At 61.5% G+C, this 20,655-nt stretch overlaps 1 protein-coding gene across 1 annotated transcript in view; it reads left to right on the top strand.

Moving 5' to 3' along the window:
* Positions 1-20,655, top strand: part of LOC119097789 (serine/threonine-protein kinase/endoribonuclease IRE1) — a 39,224-nt gene that overhangs the window by 10,926 nt on the left and 7,643 nt on the right. Inside the window, exons 7-26 of the mRNA XM_037220760.1 lie at positions 132-208; positions 1,200-1,333; positions 1,673-1,884; positions 2,906-3,090; positions 3,959-4,129; positions 5,025-5,215; positions 6,589-6,705; positions 7,524-7,693; positions 8,212-8,402; positions 8,858-8,976; positions 9,409-9,550; positions 10,514-10,705; positions 11,424-11,609; positions 12,109-12,185; positions 13,492-13,655; positions 17,596-17,660; positions 17,921-17,957; positions 19,135-19,240; positions 19,687-19,803; positions 20,232-20,357. Coding sequence (XP_037076655.1) covers positions 132-208; positions 1,200-1,333; positions 1,673-1,884; positions 2,906-3,090; positions 3,959-4,129; positions 5,025-5,215; positions 6,589-6,705; positions 7,524-7,693; positions 8,212-8,402; positions 8,858-8,976; positions 9,409-9,550; positions 10,514-10,705; positions 11,424-11,609; positions 12,109-12,185; positions 13,492-13,655; positions 17,596-17,660; positions 17,921-17,957; positions 19,135-19,240; positions 19,687-19,803; positions 20,232-20,357 — 2,779 coding nt within the window. The remainder of the gene's footprint in view (positions 1-131; positions 209-1,199; positions 1,334-1,672; positions 1,885-2,905; positions 3,091-3,958; positions 4,130-5,024; positions 5,216-6,588; positions 6,706-7,523; positions 7,694-8,211; positions 8,403-8,857; positions 8,977-9,408; positions 9,551-10,513; positions 10,706-11,423; positions 11,610-12,108; positions 12,186-13,491; positions 13,656-17,595; positions 17,661-17,920; positions 17,958-19,134; positions 19,241-19,686; positions 19,804-20,231; positions 20,358-20,655) is intronic.

The raw sequence follows: 20,655 nt of genomic DNA, 5'->3' as shown, positions 1-20,655 counted from the left end.
CTGTCAGCTCCGCCCTACCCGTGTCTATCAGGGCTGACAAGCCGGCGTTCAGCCGAGTCCGTGAGACGTGGCCACGTGCCGCGCGGCGCGGGGCGGCTCTGTGACGCGCGCTGTGCCGCCGTGTGTTTCAGCGATGAACCATTTCTCCACCACGTCGTCGGGCCGGATCATGAGCTTCAGCCGGGAGACGGGCAGTCACCTCTGGCAGGTGAGTCCGCGGAGACGCAGCGACGGCCAAACACGCCAGGGACGTGGGGTAGACAAGGGACACGGGGACAGTCAAAGACGCCAGGGATATGGGATAGACACGAACACCGGGACAGTCAAAGACGCCAGGGATATAGGGTAGACACGGGACACAGGGACAGTCAAAGACGCCAGAAACATGGTGTAGACACGGAACACCGGGACAGTCAAAGGCGCCAGGGACAGGGGTTAGACGCGGGACCAGGAACAGCCCAACACATCAGGGAGATGGAGAAGACATGAAGCATACGGGCAGCCAAGCACGCCAAGGACGTGCGGTAGACAAGGGACACGGGGACGACAAAACACGCCAGGTCACTTTCACCGCCGATCACGTTTGGCTATTTCTGCTTTAATGCGGAAGTAGTGTGAAGTAGTGTGAAGTTCTGATTGCCTTTAACTAGTGTCGAACGGTGTTCGCAGCTCTGACAGCGCACAAATGTAAGCCAGTTTCATCGACCCGAAGCCCTCGGAGCCGCTCTCATTCCGTGACTGACCGGTGCTGTTCGTGTGACGATGCCTGTCGTGTTTCATACATGCCCACCAGCGTGTCCCGTCTCAGCCGCCAGATGGTGGTAGTGCGACAGGCGCGCGATGTTGTGGCCGCTGCCGGCTTGATGTAGCTCGGATGCGTAGTGGTTGAGTGGATTGGCGCCTTTGGATCCCACGTGGGGGCCCGGGCTGTGGTCCCCGTGGACGCATGGGTCCTGAGCGCTTACGTGGCGTCGACAGTCGTTGACGCTCTATGGAATGGCACGCGGCAGCGTGCGTCGCGTTCTCGGTACAAAGGGGCCTCATAACGCTCAACACGTTCGGCGAATCGATACCAGTCAACTACCACCTGTCGCGCCGGCAATCCGTTCATCTCCAGCCGATACTTCAGCTTGTCATTCACCACCTGATTTGCGGGCGAGTCCATCTGACGGCGCCGCCGCCGGCGTCCTCCCCCGCAGACGGAGCTGGACTCGCCCGTCGTCGCCGTGTACGCGCTGGCGTTCGACGCGCTCTACGCCGTGCCGCACACTACCGTGGCCACGGAGACGCTGCGCGCGCTCACCCATGACGTCATGGAGGCCAGGCAGCTCGTGTGAGTGACCGCAGTGTGACGTCACGTCGTCGGAGGATGGCGTCACCTTCCGTTAGCTGTGTGCGGTCGTCACTGAGCGGCTGTTAAGCTTGGTGAAAGAGAAATGAGGAGTGTTACTCATGACAAGTGACCGTCTAGCTAAGCTTAAGGCTTAAACTTGTTCCGTGGAACCCTGCCTTTGCGTGGATCAGGCACGGCTCGTCCTGGGATGCTGCGTCTCGTGACGCGTCAGCTGGCTGGTGAGGGTCACGCGCTCCCGAAAGCTCTCCAGAACCCGATCGAGTCCCTGAGTCTCTCGTCGCGTCGTCTGCCGACTGACTCCCTCGCCCGTGCTCGCAGGCCCACCCTCTACATCGGCGAGCACAAGCACGGCCTGTATGCGCTGCCGTCATTGGTGGACGCGTCAACCGTGCACGTCATCACCAGCCAATCACGGCGCCCGCTGATCGACGGGCCGCGCGACGGGGGCGGAGACTCGGCCACCGGTGGCCAATCAGGGAGCTACTTTAAGCTGCACGACGAGGACAAGAAACCAAAACTGCTGCAAATTGGTAAGACAAGGGCATGCAGTATCAAGTCTGGACATACTTGAATCCACGCCAGTAGCGGCTCCCTTCTGTGGTGATATGTGGATCTGATTATGTCCATTTTGTGGTGGTATGTGGATCTGATTATATCCATTTTATGGTGGTGTGTAGATCTAATTGACCAATGCCAATTGCTTTTGACTGCCGCTTCATGACACGACATTGCTTCATCAGCATAATGTTAGATCACTGACATCGTCTGACCTTTTGATACATTACATTTTCTGAGCGCTGCCTGGCCCGCTTGTAGTGGATGAGCCCGAAAACCCCGAATCATCGTCACCCATTACGTCGCTGACCGACATGACTGCGAACCCCGGTCGCTATAACACGGACCCCGGCCACTATAACACGGACCCCGGCCACTATAACGGACCCGAATCACTGACGTGTAGCACGTGATCCGGCTAGAGCTGACATCTGATATGGGCGCCATATGGCCGTTGTAGTTGGGGCGCCCCAAAACCCAAATCATCAGCTGACATCTGATGACCTCTGATGACCTCTGACCTTGGCCCAAGGTCACTGTGATGTGCTTTAGGCGCCCTGCCAAAGCGAAGCTCCAGTGACGTCATCATTTTACTATGACCCGCCCGTCAATAACAACAAATTCATTTCCTGAACACACATTTTTGGGAACGTCATTGCAGGTCGGCGCTAAGACAGATCCCTTAACAAGAGGCGCCTCTGTGCGTGTTTGATGTGAACGTGACAGTCGACTGACGGCCGTTACGGACGCGGGCCCACGTGTGATGTCGACCGCCGCCACCCCGACGGGCTGGCCACCGTCACCGAGCCGTCATCCGGACTCCGAGCCGGAGATGACCTCTGGTGACTTCTGGCCCTGATCTCGGGCCGCCAAGATGTGCCGAACTTCAGCCGGTCGGAGTTGACCTCGGCCAAGCCCGCCGTCGTTACCTCTGGCGACCTTTGTGACCTCTGGTGACCTCTGTGACCCCTGAATGACCTCGGACCCCGATCTCAGGTCACTACGATGTGCCGAACGTCAGCCGGTCGGAGTTGACCCCGCTCAGCCCGCCGTCGGGGGAGCGGGGTCGCGCCGCCCGGCCCAAGCCCAGCACGTACCTGCCGCCGGCCTGGACCGAGGCTCAGACGCAGACGGAGGCCGCCGACCGGTCCCGACGGTCCTGGCTCTGGCTCTGGACTCAGGTACGGCACCGGCGACGGGACGGGCCGTGGCAGCGGCAAAGCCATTGGCGCTGGCAGGCGGCGGCAGCGGCGCCGGCGGGCAGACGGCGATGGCGGCGGCGGGTAGACGGTGGTGGTGCCGGCAGGTAGATGACGATGGCGCCGGCGGGTAGACGGCGGTGGGAAAGGCAGACAGCACGGACGTCATGCTGTTTCGCCGCGCGCCGTTCTGTGCTGTTGCCTGTGTTGGGCGGTGGTGTTGGATTCTTGCGATGGCTCCCAGAAAACACGATCGGAAGTGTGTCTCTGCGGCCGCGGTTGGCGGTGTACTGCAGAGCCAGTGGTGGGGTTAGAGGGCAGCTCGGATCCTCAGACCTGCGGTCAAGCGTCGTTCTGCTTGGTATTGAACCGGCGGCAACCGGTCTGAGAACCCTATGGCGCATATAACCCCGGTCTGAGAACCCACATGTGGCGCAGGTCACAGTGATGGTATGCGCCAGCAGTGCGAGCACAGCGTACATTGACTGTCTAAAAACCACGACAGGCCATATGTGTGAATCTGTCCGTCTACCGTGGTTTGGCTTGCTACATAGAACTGATCTGCTGAACTGCTGCACCCGTGATGACCGTTGTTGACCTGATGCACCTCAAGGTGACCTATGGCCTCGTCGCGGCGCTCACGCCCGCGCCGTGCCGATCCCTGGTCACTCGGCGCGCTCTGGGATGACCTCTGACCCCAAACCGAACGTCGGTTTCAGCTCCTCCCCGCGCGGACCCACGATGACCCGCTGCCCCTGGTGTTGACCCCTGACCCGTGCCACCAGGCGCGCACGTTCTGACCCACGATGACCCCCTGCCCATGGTGCTGACCTCTGACCCCTGCCGCCAGGTGCGCACGTTCAACGTCACATTCCTGCTATCGGCCGGCGAGTGGGCGGCGCTGATCTCTGACCTGACGGGGTCGGCCGACCCGGTGACCTCGGCCGCCACCGAGCGCGCGCTGTTCGTGCTGACGGTGCTGGCGCTGGCGGCGTTGGCGCTGGCGTTGCTCCGACGACGGGTACGGGCGCTGCTGCGGCGCGGGAGACGCGAGGCCGTGGGCGGGCTCGCGAACTGAGGGTTGTTGACCTTCTCCGTGGGGCTGGCGTCTGGATGGAGATCCCTCTGATTGTTTGACCTTGTGCGGGCGTTGTTTGTAGGTGTTAGATATGTATATTTGAGCTTCCCTCGCAGTGTGTGCGCCGGTGCAGGATAGATAGAAGTAAAGAAGTGCTTGAAGCTGATGCACTGGTAGACCCATGCTATCCTTTAACCCGAATAGTATCGGATCTTTGCCCCGGAATATACAAGAGACCTGTTGTTGGTGACAATCCTGTGCGGCTGGGAAGGGGGGCATGAGCAGGCTGTCGACCATCTTTGCCCACCCGACCCAGCGGCATCACCTGCTCCATGACAGCACTGGCACACCCTTGAACTGTGGGCCCACTTCGGGGACCTGCTGGGGGCGCTGTCCCGGTCCTGAGGTTTCCTGCGGCTCATGTGTGTTTGTGTGAACCCTGTACTTGGGGATGCCTCGTTCGCGATCTCCTGATCCTCTGGCTGACTCTGTGTGATCCTGTCCTGGCCGAGCCCCGTGTGGCTCCGGTCCTTTGTGGTCTGTCTTATCCTTCGCTTGCGTGTCTGAACTTGAACCTCTGTCTGATCTCCCCTGACCACTTTACATCCTCTGTCTGAACTTTTATCCCCTGCAGACCTCCAGCCTGTCCGTTTATGACCCTGAGCATAGTGTGGCCCCTATCTGGCATCTGTTGGGGGGGGGAGGGGTCAGACCCAGGTTCGATCACACGTTACTCCGGTTCGACTCCCTTGGCAGCGCGGTTCTACTCCCTTATGAGCGCGGTTTGACGCCCGTGTGACGCCCTGCGCCGCCTGACCGTCGCGCCTGACCCCGTCAGGACCGGTCTCAGCGGCCGTCGTGGCCGACGGGGCCGGCCTCGGGCGCCGACAGCACGGGCTCGCGCGGCTCCCAACGTCACGTGACGGCCGACCTCGAGCAGCTGGAGGACGGCGTCGTCCGCGTCGGCAAGATCGCCTTCGACTCGGACGCCTGCATCGGCAAGGGCTGCGAGGGCACGTTCGTCTTCAAGTGAGTAAGCGGGACGGGACGGGACGGGACGGGACGGGACGGGACGGGACGGGACGGGACGGGACGGGACGGGACGGGACGGGACGGGACGGGACGGGACGGGACGGGACGGGACGGGACGGGACGGGGCCGGGGCCGGGGCCGGGGCCGGGTCCGGGTCCGGGTCGGGGCGGGGTGATGATGTCGTGGCCGTCTGTATGCTGACCGCTGTCACCAGCGCGCCGTGGCCGGATGACCAGACATCTCTCGACGGACGCCGCCAACGAGTGAGTGAACGGCCGTGGCGTGGTGGGCGCGCCCGGTTGGCAGCCGCCGCGGGCCGTTTGGGGCTCGCTAGCGGTTTTCCAAGTTTACATCCCAGTCTGCACGAGGTGGTGACGCTGGGTGATGCAGTGATGATATGCGTTACTGATGGATCCAGCGCCGGTGGCGTCAGTGTAGTACAGCACAATGCCCACGGCGTGGTGCTGAAAAGCCGTGTGGGCTGTTCCACACACAGACGGACGTGCTTCCGCATGAGCTTGTTGAACTCTTCTCTCGTCGACAGTCGGTATGCGGGTGCTATTCGATTTCCATTGCAATGTATCATTGGCTGTTTCTCTTCAATTTGTCCTGCAAAATCGTCATTCCCTCAAGGTTAAGTGCATGTAACCCGTAGGTTGTTCATCTCATTAGTGAGGAACATTATTAACATAGATAAGACAGTTATAGTATAAGCCTTAGTCCTCGGAGAAAGACTAGGAGACAGCTTACCCCAACCCAACTATATGTCCATTCTCCTGGTTTTTCTGCGAGGAATGAGGCTTATACTACTGCCTCATCTATGCATGTAATCAGGTATGATCCATGAGCTATGACATGCAAGGAACATCTGGAAACAAGCCGCGGTGCGCCCTGCTGGGATCTGACCACCTGTCGATTGACGTCACCTCACGTGATGTGATTCGACCCGAATATGATAGACCAGGTCACGACCTGACCTGACTCACCGAGGACATGAGCACAGCTGCACCAGGCTGTCGTCCGATCTGAGCATTTTTCATGACCCCGCCTTGACCCGGCCTGGCAAACTCCGGAATCCCACCGCGTCACCGTTCCGTGTCACAACCGGACCAAGTGCGACGCGTCCAGCACCCCGACCTGTCCGGACCTGGCCGCGCGGCTGTGCTCAATCTGACCACGACCGGACCGCGCCAGACCGCCTGACCTGACCGCCGTCGCAGCTCCACCTGACCTGACCTGACCCGACCGCGCGGCCGTGCTCAGTCTGACCGGACTGGACCGCGCCAGTCCGCCTGACCTGACCGCCGTCGCAGCTCACCTGACTGCCGTCGCAGCTCACCTGACCTGACCTGACCTGACCTGACCTGCAGGGGCTGGTTCGACGGCCGTGATGTGGCAGTGAAGCGGCTGCTGCCGGACTGCTTCACGTTCGCCGACCGAGAGGTGGCGCTGCTCAGGGAGTCGGATCAGCACCCCAACGTCATCAGGTCAGTGGAACTGACACCGAGGTCATCAGGTCGGTGGAACTGACACTCCAGGGTTAGCTGGGCGGTGGACGGATGCCCCAGGGTTATCAGGTCAGTGGGGCTGGCACCCAGGGTCGTCAGGTCAATGGAGCTGACACAGCAAGGCCATCAGGTCGGTGAGAATGACACACCAGGGTCATCAAGACAGTGAGACTGGTACACCGGGGTCATCAGGTCAGTGCAACTGGTGCCCCAAGGTCATCAGGTGCGATGAACTGACATCTCGTCGTGTTCAGGTCAGTGATCAGGTCAGTGAGACAGTGGACGTCACCAGGTCACGGGGTCACGGCCGGTCACGGAGTGTTACCGGTTGGCTGCTCACCGACCTCACCCGATGACCTTTGCTTGACCTCCCATACGGAGGTCCCAGGGCCATCAGGTCTGGAGTATGGAGGCGCGGCTGACCCGCCGTCCGTGTCAAGATGTCGTCGTTCGTTATGTGTGGCAGGGAGGAGGGGGGGGGGGGGGGGGGGGGCGGCGATGTAGTGGTTAACGCGTCTTCGTTAACCTCAGCGCGTCTGGAAAGCCAGAGGTACGGGGTTCGACTCCTTGCGGTACCCGCCCTTCCTGCCAGGATGAGAGGCAGGCGCCGCCATATCTCAGCAGCTGAGTGTGTCGTAAAGCCCCAGTGACACAATGACGCACTTTTGCTGGCACTTGCAAACCAACGACATACTGTCGTTGGTATTCGCCTGGCGCTGGTTGCGGTGTCCGGAGTGGGTGCCCTGCGGCGGGCCTGGGCGGTGTCGTCGCTGGCTGACGCCGTCCGTCCGCCCCAGGTACTTCTGCATGGAGCAGGACCGCCAGTTCCGCTACATCGCGCTGGAGCTGTGCCTGTCCAACGTGCAGGACTACGTGCTGGGGCGGTACGAGGGGCCCGATATAGCGCCGCTCGCCATCCTCAAGCAGGCCACCGCCGGACTGGGCCACCTGCACCAGCTCAACATCGGTCAGTTGTGAGGGACTGGGCCACCTGTACCAGCTCAACATCGGTCAGTTGTGGAGGGGGAGGGTGTCTGGGACACCTGCACCAGCTCAACATCGGTCAGTTGTGGAGGGGGGAGACTGGGACACCTGCACCAGCTCAAAATCGGTCAGTTTTGCTGCAGACCGAGCACAGACGTTGACGCGTCCTTGAACTCACACCGTTATGACCAACGTTATCCGGTCGCGGCGCGGTTGGGCTGGCTGCTGTACGTGTTAAGATAAGATCGGGGATGGAAGAACTGCGATGAGACGGGCACGCCGTCCTCGGCCGCAAATCCCCTACGTCACAAAGGTGGGCCGATGGGGATTACAACCGATTGAGTTCTGAATCACTTGATAAGTATGTGTCTCTGCCTTGAGTGAGCTATGAGTGTTAGTGATAACACCGCTCACCTGCCGCAGCGGCGCCCTAGCCACGACACCGCCCCTGCCGTCCCCCCGGCGCCAGCTGACCCCCTTTCCTCTCTCCGCCTTCCGCAGTTCATCGCGACATCAAGCCTCACAACGTGCTGCTGGCGGCGCGCAGTGGCGGCCAGGCGGTGGCCATGATCTCCGACTTCGGCCTGTGCAAGAAGCTGTCGCGCGGGCGCGTGTCGTTCTCGCGCCGCTCGGGCGTGGCCGGCACCGAGGGCTGGATCGCGCCGGAGATGGCCGACGGAGAGGGGCGCGCGGTGAGTGTGGGGCGCAGGGAAAACCAGGGCAGGGTAGGACAGGACAGGGCAGGGCAGGACAGGGCAGGGCAGGGTAGGGCAGGGCAGAGCAGGGCAGGGCAGGGCAGGCAGGGCAGGGCAGGGCAGGGCAGGGCGGAGGGATGGATGAACCGAAGGGTGGCCTGGTTCAGCTGACACGCCTTCGGCCTGTGTCCGTGTCCCGCCGCTCGGGACGGACGGTCCCTGACCCAGGCGGACAGGGAGCGTCTCAGGCGATTGTCACGGACGTGAGTCGCCGCCGTCTAGTAACATCCTTGTGGTCCGTGGCCCCGACCTTGACCCGGCCTGTGCCCCGGCCCCTCCGGCGCAGACGGGCGGGGCAGACAGACGTGTTAGGACCTTGGCCCGGCCTTGGGTTGCCATGCAGTGTGACCCGGGCCATTCTGTGACCCCACGACGCCCGCCCCCGTCCTCAGACGTGTTCCGTGGACGTGTTCTCCCTGGGCTGCGTCTTCTACTACGTGATGAGCGGCGGCCACCACCCGTTCGGCGAGTCGTTCAGACGCCAGTACAATATCCTCAGCGGCGAGTACAGGTCAGCTCCCCCCGCCCTTTCTCTCCCCGGAGTACGTGTCAGCCGTGCACGGGATCTCTGTGGCTGGTCCAGGTATTGAGCTAAATCCGATCTCTGGTGCATTTAGGGGCATTTTATGCGCTTTTGGCAATCGACGTTGAGAGAAGGGTGGTCAAGTATAGACTGGTTGCGGGTAGGTCGTAGTGAAAGATAATTGAAAGATTCAAGCATCTTTGATTTGTTTTCCTGGACTTACGCGAATGTTACCCGGAAGAATGGCGACGGCTATGATAACGAAAAAGATCAGTGGATGCAAATTAATGTGAGGAGCGGTGAACTAGTAGCCCAAAGCCGTTCTAACAAATACGCAAATGCCGACGAGCCGTGTGGTGTGGGCCGATGGCGCCGCGCCCTGTGCGTCACCGCTGACGCCGCCGCCGCCGCTGCCGACAGCCTCTCCCTCCTGACGGACGTCACCGGTGTGTGTCTGATCCGACGCATGCTGTCGACGCCGGCCGAGCAGCGGCCGCTGGTGCCGGCCGTGCTGGCTCACCCGTTCTTCTGGCCGCCGCAGAAGGTGCTGCACTTCTTCCAGGTGAGCGCCGGCGGTGTCCGCTCCCGTGCGGCCCGACCCCCGGGCTGGCGGGGTCGGCCCATGGCCGTGCACGCACGAGGGGAGGGGGGTGGTGGGGAGGCCGTGCTCGCGAGGATGTGGGTTGAGGCTCGCCATTGGCTGTTTTTCGTTGGCTCCGTTGCGTTATGCGGCGTGGGAGATCGCGACACTGGTTGACGAAAATGGTGACGGGTGTTGTTAAGTGAACCGGAGTAGATATGGAAGCCTTTGGTACTCATAAAGCGGTTTTGAAATGCTGCTGTACCTCTCCCAGATTGTTCCGCCGCGCGCTGCGTGACTGCCACTTCATTCTTCTTCGCGAGCTTTCGTGGTTCGCTGTTGCAATTAAACTGAGTGCAGCATCTTGTGTCTGCCAGAAGAAGGTCCATAACGCGACTAGACCAGACCTATGTGCCGGGCCACGTTGGCTTGACCTCGAGCGGCGGATGATGAACATTGATCGCCCGCATGGGTTGCATGCCGTCTCTACCGGTGCTCCTCCGACTCCTGTCCTTCCATAGGTGTAGTGAGTACCCCTCTGTCTTGGGATTTCGTGACTTCGGCGACCTCGGCGACCTCGGCGATGGGCGGGTGTAATCCTAAGGCATTTCTCCGCTGGAGTCAATCTTCCTCCCCTCCCAGGCGGACGGTACCTGAACTGGATCTGTCCTCGACCGTACGACATCTCTAATCGACCCCGCCCTGCCGTGACCTTCTCAGTGACCTTGTGGCAGACCACACCTGACGCTGACCACCCGTTACCCCTTGACCTCCGGACAGTCCGCGCCTGACTCTGACCCTGACCGTGACTTTCTCAGTGACCCCGTAACGCTAGCGGAGTACGCCTGACCCTGACCACCTGTTACCCCTTGACCTCCGGACAGTCCGTACCTGACCCTGATCGTGACCGTGACCGTGACCCCGTGACCCACGCGCCGCCGGCAGGACGTGAGTGACCGGATCGAGAAGGAGGCTCCGGACTCGGAGCTGGTGCGCCGGCTGGAGCGGCGCGGCTGGGAGCTCTCGGGCGGCGACTGGAGGGAGCGCATCGACCCGTTCGTGCTCAGCGACCTCGGCAAGTTCCGCTCGTACCGGGGCTCCAGCGTCCGCGACCTGCTGCGCGCGCTCCGCAACAAGGTACGGATCGGGCCGCGGCACTCCGCGACCGAGCCCGGTCAGGGGGAGGGTCGTACCTCAGCGGTGTTGATAGATACTAGGGATCAAGAGCTACTGGGGTCTTGAAGTGTGAACTAGCGCGCAGTCGTTGGAATATTGGGCCTACATTTGAGATGGCTGAATTCCTCTGTGTAGCGTATGTAACGATTTGGCACTGGGTGGCATGAGTACAGCGCGCGGCGTCGTGATCATGTCTCGTATGTGGCTCACCATGTGGGACATACGTGTTGTGATTCATGATGTGAGACACACGTGTTATTATTGTTTCGTGTGTGACTCGCCACGTGGGATACACGTGTTATGATTATGACTCATGTGTCACCCATCATGTGGGACTCACGTGTCATGATTATGTCATGTGTGTCACCCATAATGTGTCACGCATGTGACACCCTGGTATTTGCGAGCCTGCGTTGGATGTCACAGTCGTCCGATGGCGCTGTCACGTCACAGAGAGGGGTGATCACGTACGGATCGTCCCAGCTGCCCCTCCCCCTGCGTTCTACCCTCTGCGACACCGTTCCCATCGCAGCCAATGCATCCAGTGGCAGCTGCAGCCGTTACAGCGGCGGCTGCCTTGCGAAGAAGCACAGCCGTGGGCGACGGCACCAGCGGCCTGTGCGGGAGAGGGCCGGCCGGCCGGACGTATCGTGACGACCCCCCCCCCCCCCCCTGGCAGAGGAACCACTACCGGGAGCTGAGCGAGGAGGCGCGGCTGGCGCTGGGCGCGATCCCGGACGGGTTCGTGCGCTACTGGACGGGCCGCTTCCCGCGGCTGCTGGCGCACGTGTGGTCGGCGGCGCAGGCGGTGCGCAGCGAGCCCATGTTCAGCAAGTACTACTGCGGCGAGTACGACTGGACGCTGGTGAGCAGGGCGCCTGGATGGATGTATCGTGAGCTTTATGTATCGCCGCTCCAGGCCGGAGCGGCGGACAGTCCGGCGACTGGTCCGCTGTCGTCTGCGGGGTGGTCCCTGCTGGGTCACGCTATGCCCTGGGTCGAGCATAGTGAAATGTGGACCATGCAGGCTAGGGCCAATTGAAGGTCGTACAAAGGCCATGGCCAGCATTGGGCATGCAGGCAAGTGAAGGCCATTGTTCTTTAGATAGGAGACAGGCAAGAGTGAGCCGCGCGCTGACAGTGCACGGAGTATGGCCGAATACGTGCCACACGCCGGGCCAGTCACAGATCTGTCTGACCACATGCGAGCCAACTGGCTACGTCTGCCTTCAAGGGTCTTGGAACCCCCAGCCAGCTGCCTCCATGGCTGGCTAGATATAACCTGCCAACTTTAGCCGCGCCTCGCTAGATGTCACCACCGCTGGTACGCGTCGCCGCTCACTAGATGTCGCCGCCGTCGTCAGGAGCCGGACCCAGACGCGGTGCCGCCGTGGCAGCGCAGCCCCGCGCGCCGCTCGCCGTCGCCCAGCACGTCGCCGTCGCCGCGCCGCCGTCCGGCGCGCCGGGGAGGCCGTGGCGGCGGGCGCTCCGCCGGCGCCGGCGCCGAGGAGGCGCGCGGCCCCCTGCTGCCCGGCTCCCAGCCGGGCATGTCCCTCATCGGCGCTCTGCTGGAGACGGACGCTCGCAACCGGTGAGGGTCGGCAGCGGGGAGGGGTTGGTGGGGAGGGTAAGGGCCACTTGCGGTGGGAGATGGTGGGGTGGGTGAGGACCACGAGCGGGGAGGGGATGATGGAGTGGGTGAAGGCCGACAGCGAGGAGGAGATGTTGGGGAGGGCGAGGGCCGACAGCGGGGAGGGGGTGGAGGAGTGAAGGCTGTAGACACGTCAGGAGTGCGTCAGGGACGTCCTAAAGCTGTCCATGGTTGGTTTTTGTTTAGCTGATGATTAAGTAGCTTAGGTACTTTCAGCAGAGTATTAAGTTGCAACAGCTCTCCTCGTGGCATCTGCACCAAATGGGATCATTGCACAGAAATATGTTGCAACTCTCAGCCAATGTCCGCTTTATTCTCCTGCTGGAAATAATACCTTCCTTCATCCTTCAAAATACCTTCACAGTACCCAGAGGCATAAGTTCAGAATGCCAAGTTATACCCGAAATGAACTGCGAAACTTGACGCCACGAGCCCATCACACGAGCCCATTACACGAGCCCATCTCACAAGCCCATTACACGAGCACATCACGGGCACGTCACACAAGCCCATCACACGAGCCAATCTCATGAGCCCATCACACGAGCCCATCTCACGAGCCCGTCCCACAAGCCCATTACACGAGCACATCACGGGCACGTCACACAAGCCCATCAAACGAGCCCATCTCAAGAGCCCATCACACGAGCCCATCTCACGAGCCCATCCCACAAGCCCATCTCACAAGCCCATCAAACGAGCCCATCTCACGAGCCCATCACACGAGCCCATCTCACGAGCCCATCACATGAGCACATCTCACAAGCCCATCACACGAGCCCATCTCACAAGCCCATCAAACGAGCCCATCAAACGAGCCCATTACACGAGCCCATCCCACGAGCCCATCCCACGAGCCCATCCCACGAGCCCATCCCACGAGCCCATCACACAAACCCGTCACACGAGCCGATCTCACGAACCTATGTCACGAGTCCTATCACACTAGCCATCACACTAGCCCATTTCACGAGCCCATCACTCGAGCCCATCACACGCAGCGGTCTGTCACCTGTGCCGGTCCACCGCCGGCTGTCAGCGCGCGCCACCTTCCGGCGAGCTGCTCCACTGACCCGCCGATGGCCGCCGCCGCCAGGGAGCCGGACGCGCGCGAGGTGCAGGGCGCGCTGTCGGACGAGATCGGCGAGCGCGTGCGCCGCCGACTGGTCGACATCGTCCAGGAGGGCGGCACCCTGGTGGAGGAGGCCGACGCCATCGTGCGACGCGGCTCTCGCCCCGACCTCGCGGGCGGCGCCGGCTGTGACGCGGGCGACGCGGACGGAACTGGCGCGGACGCCGCCGGCGCTGGTTTTGGTAGCGGCGTTGCCGATGATGGGGCAGCCCAACCCGCCACCCACGCTCCCGCGGCCTCTGACAACGGCGAGACTGGCGCCGTCGCAGTCGGCGACGGTGGCGCCATCGCAGTGACCACTGACGCCAGCTCCGTCGCCGGCGACGCCAGCGCCCCCGGCGGCGGCGCCGCGCGCGCACAGACCCTCCGGCCGGGGCTGCGGTGAGGCAGGCCGTGGTGACCGCTCAGCAGGCGGCCGTCAGGGGCGCGGCGCAATCCGATGGCCTCCTGGGCGGACCGGGCCTAGCGCCGGCGGCTGGACGTGGAATCTCTCCAGCTGTGTGTTTTACGTGTGTGTGTTTGGTGTGGAGCTCCATCACTGTTGGCGCGCTCGCAGACATAGTTGAGCGCGCGCCGCCGCTGAACGCGAGTGCTTTACCGCCCGAGTCTAGTGTTGGGTGGAGGCTGTTTATGGCGCCACGGTTTTAGCTGGTAGTGACCGGGAGGACGGTAGATGGCGCCATCTACCCGCCATTCAGGACGTGGGATGGCGGGAGCTGCGAACCCACTTGGGCAATGTGTTTCGTGCGGCCGTCAGAGGATGGCAGATGGAGCCGGTACTGGCTGTGCAAGCTCAAATTGTCTGCATTCCCTGTAGCGCGCTGGGTGCGTTTTGAATCCACTACAACGCGTGGAGTGTTTTTAAACGACTGTGGATCGTGGGTGCCTTACAACGCTGACGTGCGTGCGTGTGTGTGTGCGCGTTCTTGACGTCCTTCATTGCCTCTCGCGGTGCGTGTTTTGGTGCCTGTCGTGTACAGGGGCGATGGGTTTTGTATTCCAGCGAGCCCGCGTGCTGTAGAGTGGCCGGGCGCCAGTCCGCCCTCCTGGTCACATTCGAGCATCGCGTGGTGTGGCACGCGCGGCGGGGATCGCGGCCGCCGGCCGTTGGTGGTTTTTCGACGCGCTGTGTGGGTGATGCCTAGCGGGATAGGGATCCGACCCGTCGCCGTTTCCGGTGCGTAATGGGTTGACATGTGCATTATATTCGAAGGTCTAGCCACGCAAGCCAAGTAGGCGTTGCACATCCGAGTGAATTGTTTGTAATAATTGCCGCAACTGTCACAAAATTGTGCCTACGAGTCGTAAAGACAAGCATTGAAGGAATTCACCGAGCTCTGGACATTTAAATTCCCCCACGCCGATCAGGCGGTCACCATTGGCCTGCGCCAGATAAGGCCGATAGGGCCGATAAGGCCGCTCTCCGATCCCGGTGCGACGGCTGGTGGAGGTGCCCTCGCAAGCGGTCATGTCTACTGCGATAGCGGCAATCGCCGCCTTATGTCTGCGGCCCACGTGACATGTGACGTCACGGGACGTCGACGTCGCGCGGCCCAACGGCGGCCAGACGTGCTGGTCCATCACCTGAGGCGAATAAACGCGACATTCATGGCGCTGTGTGTGCGGCTGGCTTCAGCCGTGCGGTTTGTCGCGACGCCTCGAGAGACGGAGGCAGACTACGAGCTTTCCTCCGCGGTCGACTTCAGCGGTGCTCTGGATTCGATCTTTCATCGATACATATACTTTGGACGTCGGTGACGCCGCCTGTAGCAATCCGAGGCGTAAATCAACCACAGTAGCCGGCGCACCGCACACCCGAATCACGGCCGAGCATCATCGACACTCAACGTACTGCACGCATTATGATCAGTTAACCAAAAAATATCGTACCATCATCATCATTATACAATCATCGCCCGGCCAACGGTGTGGCAGCCACTCTGGCCGCACACGGCGCTGGTAACCAATGTCACGCGCCTCATCAATGCCACCGAGCGATGTTTCCGGGCAAGCACCTGCAGTCCACCCGGGCCTGTTTAGCAGCATGCGATGCGCGCGGGCGTCGCATTCCTTTGTGGGCGGCATACGTTGACGGCGCATGCAGCTGGGAACTCCGCGTTCAAGCCGCTCGGCCGTCTGGCGGCGGACGTGACTCGGTCTCCACACGCGAAACGGATCTGCGCTCACGCTTGGCGACGGCTAGAATGATCTCGCGCGGTCCGTCCTGTGTCACCTCGTTCGTGGTCGCCTTAGCTGAAGTGATCGCAACGAATACGCCCCTCAGCGTCTGTATGTATTCAGAGAGACGGGCAGTGACGGAGAGACGCCAGAGCTCGTTCGTGGCGCCGCACGGATCGCCAGGACGCGGTGGCGGTGGCCACTCGACTGTGCTCCGCTGCGCGTGACATGATCACCGCACGACACACCCTCACCGGGTGAACACCGCGGGGCTCGCCACTCGCTCGGTGGGCCATGGCGTGCCATCCCTGTTACTGTGCCAGTCAAACACGCGTTCTACGGCAACCCGTGGGTGCAGCACACGCCCCACACGGTAAACCCTGCATCAGGTGAAACGGACGGCCTCGACATCAATCGACAAGTCCAGCTTGTGACGAACATGACAGGCGATTGTGCGAATGTCCTATCAATTCATGCGAATATCACGTATGGCAGAATAAGAATTTTAATGGTACGATCACATGTATTCGAACCAAACGTTACCAAACGTTGCAGAATGACATTCAAAGCCATTTGTTGCCTGGTTTTACCAACAACCAGACCCCACATGATTTCCATACAGTCAGCAACACACTCGGCAGCTTTTAAGGACAACCACTCTCGAAAACACAGGTATTTTATGAGCACACTGTATGCGAATTGGACCCTTTACCATAAGACATGAGCTGGAGGAGCGAGTTCCCAAATCATCATCAGCATCAGCAAAACCCAAATCACCATCAGCTAACATTTGATGACCTCTGATGACCTCTGACCTTGTCCCAAGATCATTGTGATGTGCCCTAGGCAACCCTACCGAAGCGAAACTCAAGTGAGTTTATCATTTCACTATGACCCGCCCGTTGGTAACAACAAATCCGTTAGCCGCACATATTCCCGGGGCGCCGATCCCGGCTCTGGCTCTGGAGTCCGTTACGGACGTCACGTGGTTTCATCGCGCGCAGCTCTGTGCTGCTGCCTGTTATCGACGGTACTGTGGATTCTTGTGCTGGGCCTAGATAACACGATTAAAAGTGTGTCTCTGTGGCCGCGGGTTAACAGTGACCGGGGAGCGAGTGGTGTGGTCAGAGGGCGGCTGGGATCCTCAGACCCGCGGTCAAGCGTCGTGCTGCCTGGTATTTAATAGGCGGCAACCAGTCTGAGAACCCTATGGCGGACGTCACAGTGATGGTACGCGCCAGCAGTGCAAGCGCAGCGTACAGTAACAGTCTATCAATCACAACAGGCCATATGTGTAAATGTGTTCGTCTACCGTGGTTTGGCCTGCTGCATAGGACTGATCTGCTGAACTGCTGCACCCGTGATGACCGTTGTTGACCTGATGCACTTCCTGGTGGCCTCTGACCTCGTCGCGGCGCTCACGCCCGCGCCATGCCGATCCCTGGTCACCCGGTGCGCTCTGGGATGGCCTCTGACCCCAGACTGAGCGTCAGTTTCTGCTGCTCCCCGCGCGGACCGACGATGACCCGATGTCCCTGGTGTTGACCCCTGACCCGTGCCACCAGGTGCGCACATTCTGACCGACGATGACCCGCTGCCCCTGGTGTTGACCCCTGACCCCTGCCGCCAGGTGCGCACGTTCTGACCGACGATGACCCGATGTCCCTGGTGTTGACCCCTGACCCCTGCCGCCAGGTGCGCACATTCTGACCGACGATGACCCGCTGCCCCTGGTGTTGACCCCTGACCCCTGCCGCCAGGTGCGCACGTTCTGACCGACGATGACCCGCTGCCCCTGGTGTTGACCCCTGACCCCTGCCGCCAGGTGCGCACGTTCTGACCGACGATGACCCGATGCCCCTGGTGTTGACCCGTGACCCCCGCCGCCAGGTGCGCACGTTTTGATCCACGATGACCCGCTACCCCTGGTGTTGACCCGTGACCCGTACCGCCAGGTGCGCACGTTTTGATCCACGATGACCCGATGTCCCTGGTGTTGACCCCCGACCCCTGCCGCCAGGTGTGCACGTTTTGACCCACGATGACCCGATGCCCCTGGTGTTGACCCCTGACCCCTGCCGCCAGGTGCGTACGTTTTGATCCACGATGACCCGCTGCCAATGGTGTTGACCCCTGACCCGTGCCGCCAGGTGCACACATTCCGACCCACGATGATGCGCTTCCCCTGGTGCTGACCCCTGACCCCTGCCGCCAGGCGCGCTTGTTCAACGTCACATTCCTGCTGTCGGCCGGCGAGTGGGCGGCGCTGATCTCTGACCTGACGGGGTCGGCCGACGCGGTGACCTCGGCCGCCACGCAGCGCGCGCTGTTCGTGCTGACGGTGCTGGCGCTGGCGGCGCTAGCGCTGGCGTTGCGCCGACGACAGGTACGGGTACTGGTGCGGTGCGAGAGACTCGAGGCCGTGGAGGAGGGGGGGGGGGAGGGGAGGGGAGCTCGCTGACCGAGGGTTGTTGGCCTACGCCATCGGACTGGCGTACGGGCGAAGGTCCCGTCGATCGTTTGGCGTTGTGTTGGCTTTTTTTGTATGTGTTAGAAATGTATATTTGAGCTTCCATCGCAGTGTGTGCGCCGGTGTAGGATAGATAGAAGTAAAGAAGTGCCTGAAGCTTTTGCACTGGTAGACCCATGCTTTCCTTTAACCTGAGTAGTATCTGAGATCGTTAGCCTGGAATATGCCTGCAACCTGTTGTTGACGTTAATCCTCTTCGTCTGAGAAGGACGGCATGAGTGGCTGCTGACCAGCTTTACCCACCCGACACAGTGGCACCACCTGTTCCATGGCAGTACCGCCATACTCTCGGACTGTCAGCCCACTCCGGGGACCTGCTGGGGGCGGTGTCCCGGTCCTGAGGTTTCCTGCGGCTCATGTGTGTTTGTGTGAACCCTGTACGTGGGGATGCCTCGTTCGTGATCTCCTGATCCTCTGGCTCACTCTGTGGAATCCTCTCCTGGCCGACGCCCGTGTAACCTCGGTCCTTTGTGATCTGTCTGATCATTCACTTGCGTGCCTGAACTTGAACCTCTGTCTGATTTCCCCTGACCACTGCACGTCCCTGTCGGCACGTTCGTCTCATGTAGAAGTTCAGCCTATCCGTGTATGACCCTGAGTCGGGCTTGGCCCTTGTCTGGCCTCTGTTTGACTCTCCTGGGGCGTGGAGGGGGAGGGTCAGACCCCGGTTTGATGTCATGTTACTCCAGTTTGACTCCCGTATCAACGCGGCTGACTCTCTTGTGAGCGCGGTTTGACGCCCGTGTGACGCCCCGCGCCGCCCAATCGTCGCCCCTGGCCCCGCCAGGAACGGTCTCAACGGTCGTCTCGTCGGTCGTCTCAGCGACTGTCTAGTCGGTCGTCTCAGCGGCCGTCTCGTCGGCCGTCTCAGCGGCCGACGGGGGCCCAACGTCGCGTAGAGGCTGACTTCGAGCAGCTGGAGGACGGCATCGTCCGCGTCGGGAAGATCGCCTTTGACTCGAACGCCTGCATCGGCGAGGGCTGCGGGGGCACGCGCGTCTTCCAGTGAGTAAACGTAGTGGGGCGAGGGGGGGACGGGACGGGCGGGGTTGGGCGGGACGAAGAGCGGGACGGGGAGCGGGACGGGACGGGACGGGACGTCCCGTCCCGTCCCGTCCCGTCCCGTCCCGTCCCGTCCGTCCCGTCCCGTCCCGTCCCGTTTCATGACCCCACCTTGACCTGGCCTGGCAAACACCGGAGTCCCACCGCGTCACCGTTCCGTGTCAAAGCCGGACCTCGTCGACGCGTCCAGCACCCGACCTGTCCGAACCTGACTGACGCGTCCAGCACCCCGACCTGTCCGAACCTGACCGACGCGTCCAGCACCCCGACTTGTCTGGACCTGACCGCGCGGCCGTGCTCAGTCTGATCACGACCGGACCGCGCCAGACAGCCTGAGTTGACCGCCGTCGCAGCTTACCTGACCTGACCTGACCTGAACTGACCTACAGGGGCTGGTTCGACGGCCGTCACGTAGCAGTGAAGCGGCTGCTGGCGAACAACGTCACGATCGCCGACCGAGAGGTGGCGCTGCTCAGGGAGTCGGATGAGCACCCCAACGTCATCAGGTCAGTGGGACTGACACACCGAGGTCATCAGGTCAGTGACACTGACACTCCAGGGTCAGCTGGGCGGTGGACGGATGACCCAGGGTCATCAGGACAGTGAGGCTGGCACCCAGGGTCGTCAGGTCAGCGGAGCTGACGCAAGAAGACCATCAGGTCAGCGTCCGCGTTAACGCGTCTGCGTTAACCACTGGACGTTTGGGGAACCAGAGCTAGGGAGTTCGATTCCCCACGGTGCCCGCCCTTCCTGCCAGGGTGAGAGGCAGGCGACGCCACATCTCAGCAGCTGAATGCGTCGTAAAGCCCCAATGACACAAGGACACACTTTTGCTGGCACTTGCCTGGCTCCAGTTGCGGTGTCCGGCGGCGTGTGCCGTGCGGCGGGCCCAGGCAGTATCGCCGCTGACTGACGCCGTCCTGACCCGCCCCAGGTACTTCTACATGGAGAAGGACCGCGACTTCCGCTACATCGCGCTGGAGCTGTGTCTGGGCAACGTGCAGGACTATGTGCGGGGGCGGTACAAGGGGCCCTATATAGCGCCGCTCACCATCCTCCAGCAAGGCCACCACCGGACTGGATCACCTGCACCAGCTCAACATCGGTCAGTTGTGGAGGGGGGACTGAGCCACCTGTATCGGCCAAACATCGGTCAGTTGTGGAGGGGGACTGGGCCACATGTACCAGCTCAACATCGGTCAGTTGTGTAGGGGTACTGGACCACCTGCACCAGCCCAACATCGGTCAGTTGTGGAGGGAGAACTGAGCCACCTGTATCGGCTAAACATCGGTCACTTGTGCTGCAGACCGAGCACAGACGTCAACGCGTCCTTAAACTCACAGCATCATGTCAATTG

The sequence above is a fragment of the Pollicipes pollicipes genome, unplaced genomic scaffold, assembly GCF_011947565.3.
Source record: "Pollicipes pollicipes isolate AB1234 unplaced genomic scaffold, Ppol_2.1 Scaffold_4404;HRSCAF=5182_pilon_pilon_pilon, whole genome shotgun sequence".
Lineage (NCBI taxonomy): Eukaryota > Metazoa > Arthropoda > Thecostraca > Pollicipedomorpha > Pollicipedidae > Pollicipes > Pollicipes pollicipes.
The sequence above is the reverse complement of the archived record's forward strand: the minus strand, read 5'-3'. Positions and strand labels throughout refer to the sequence as shown.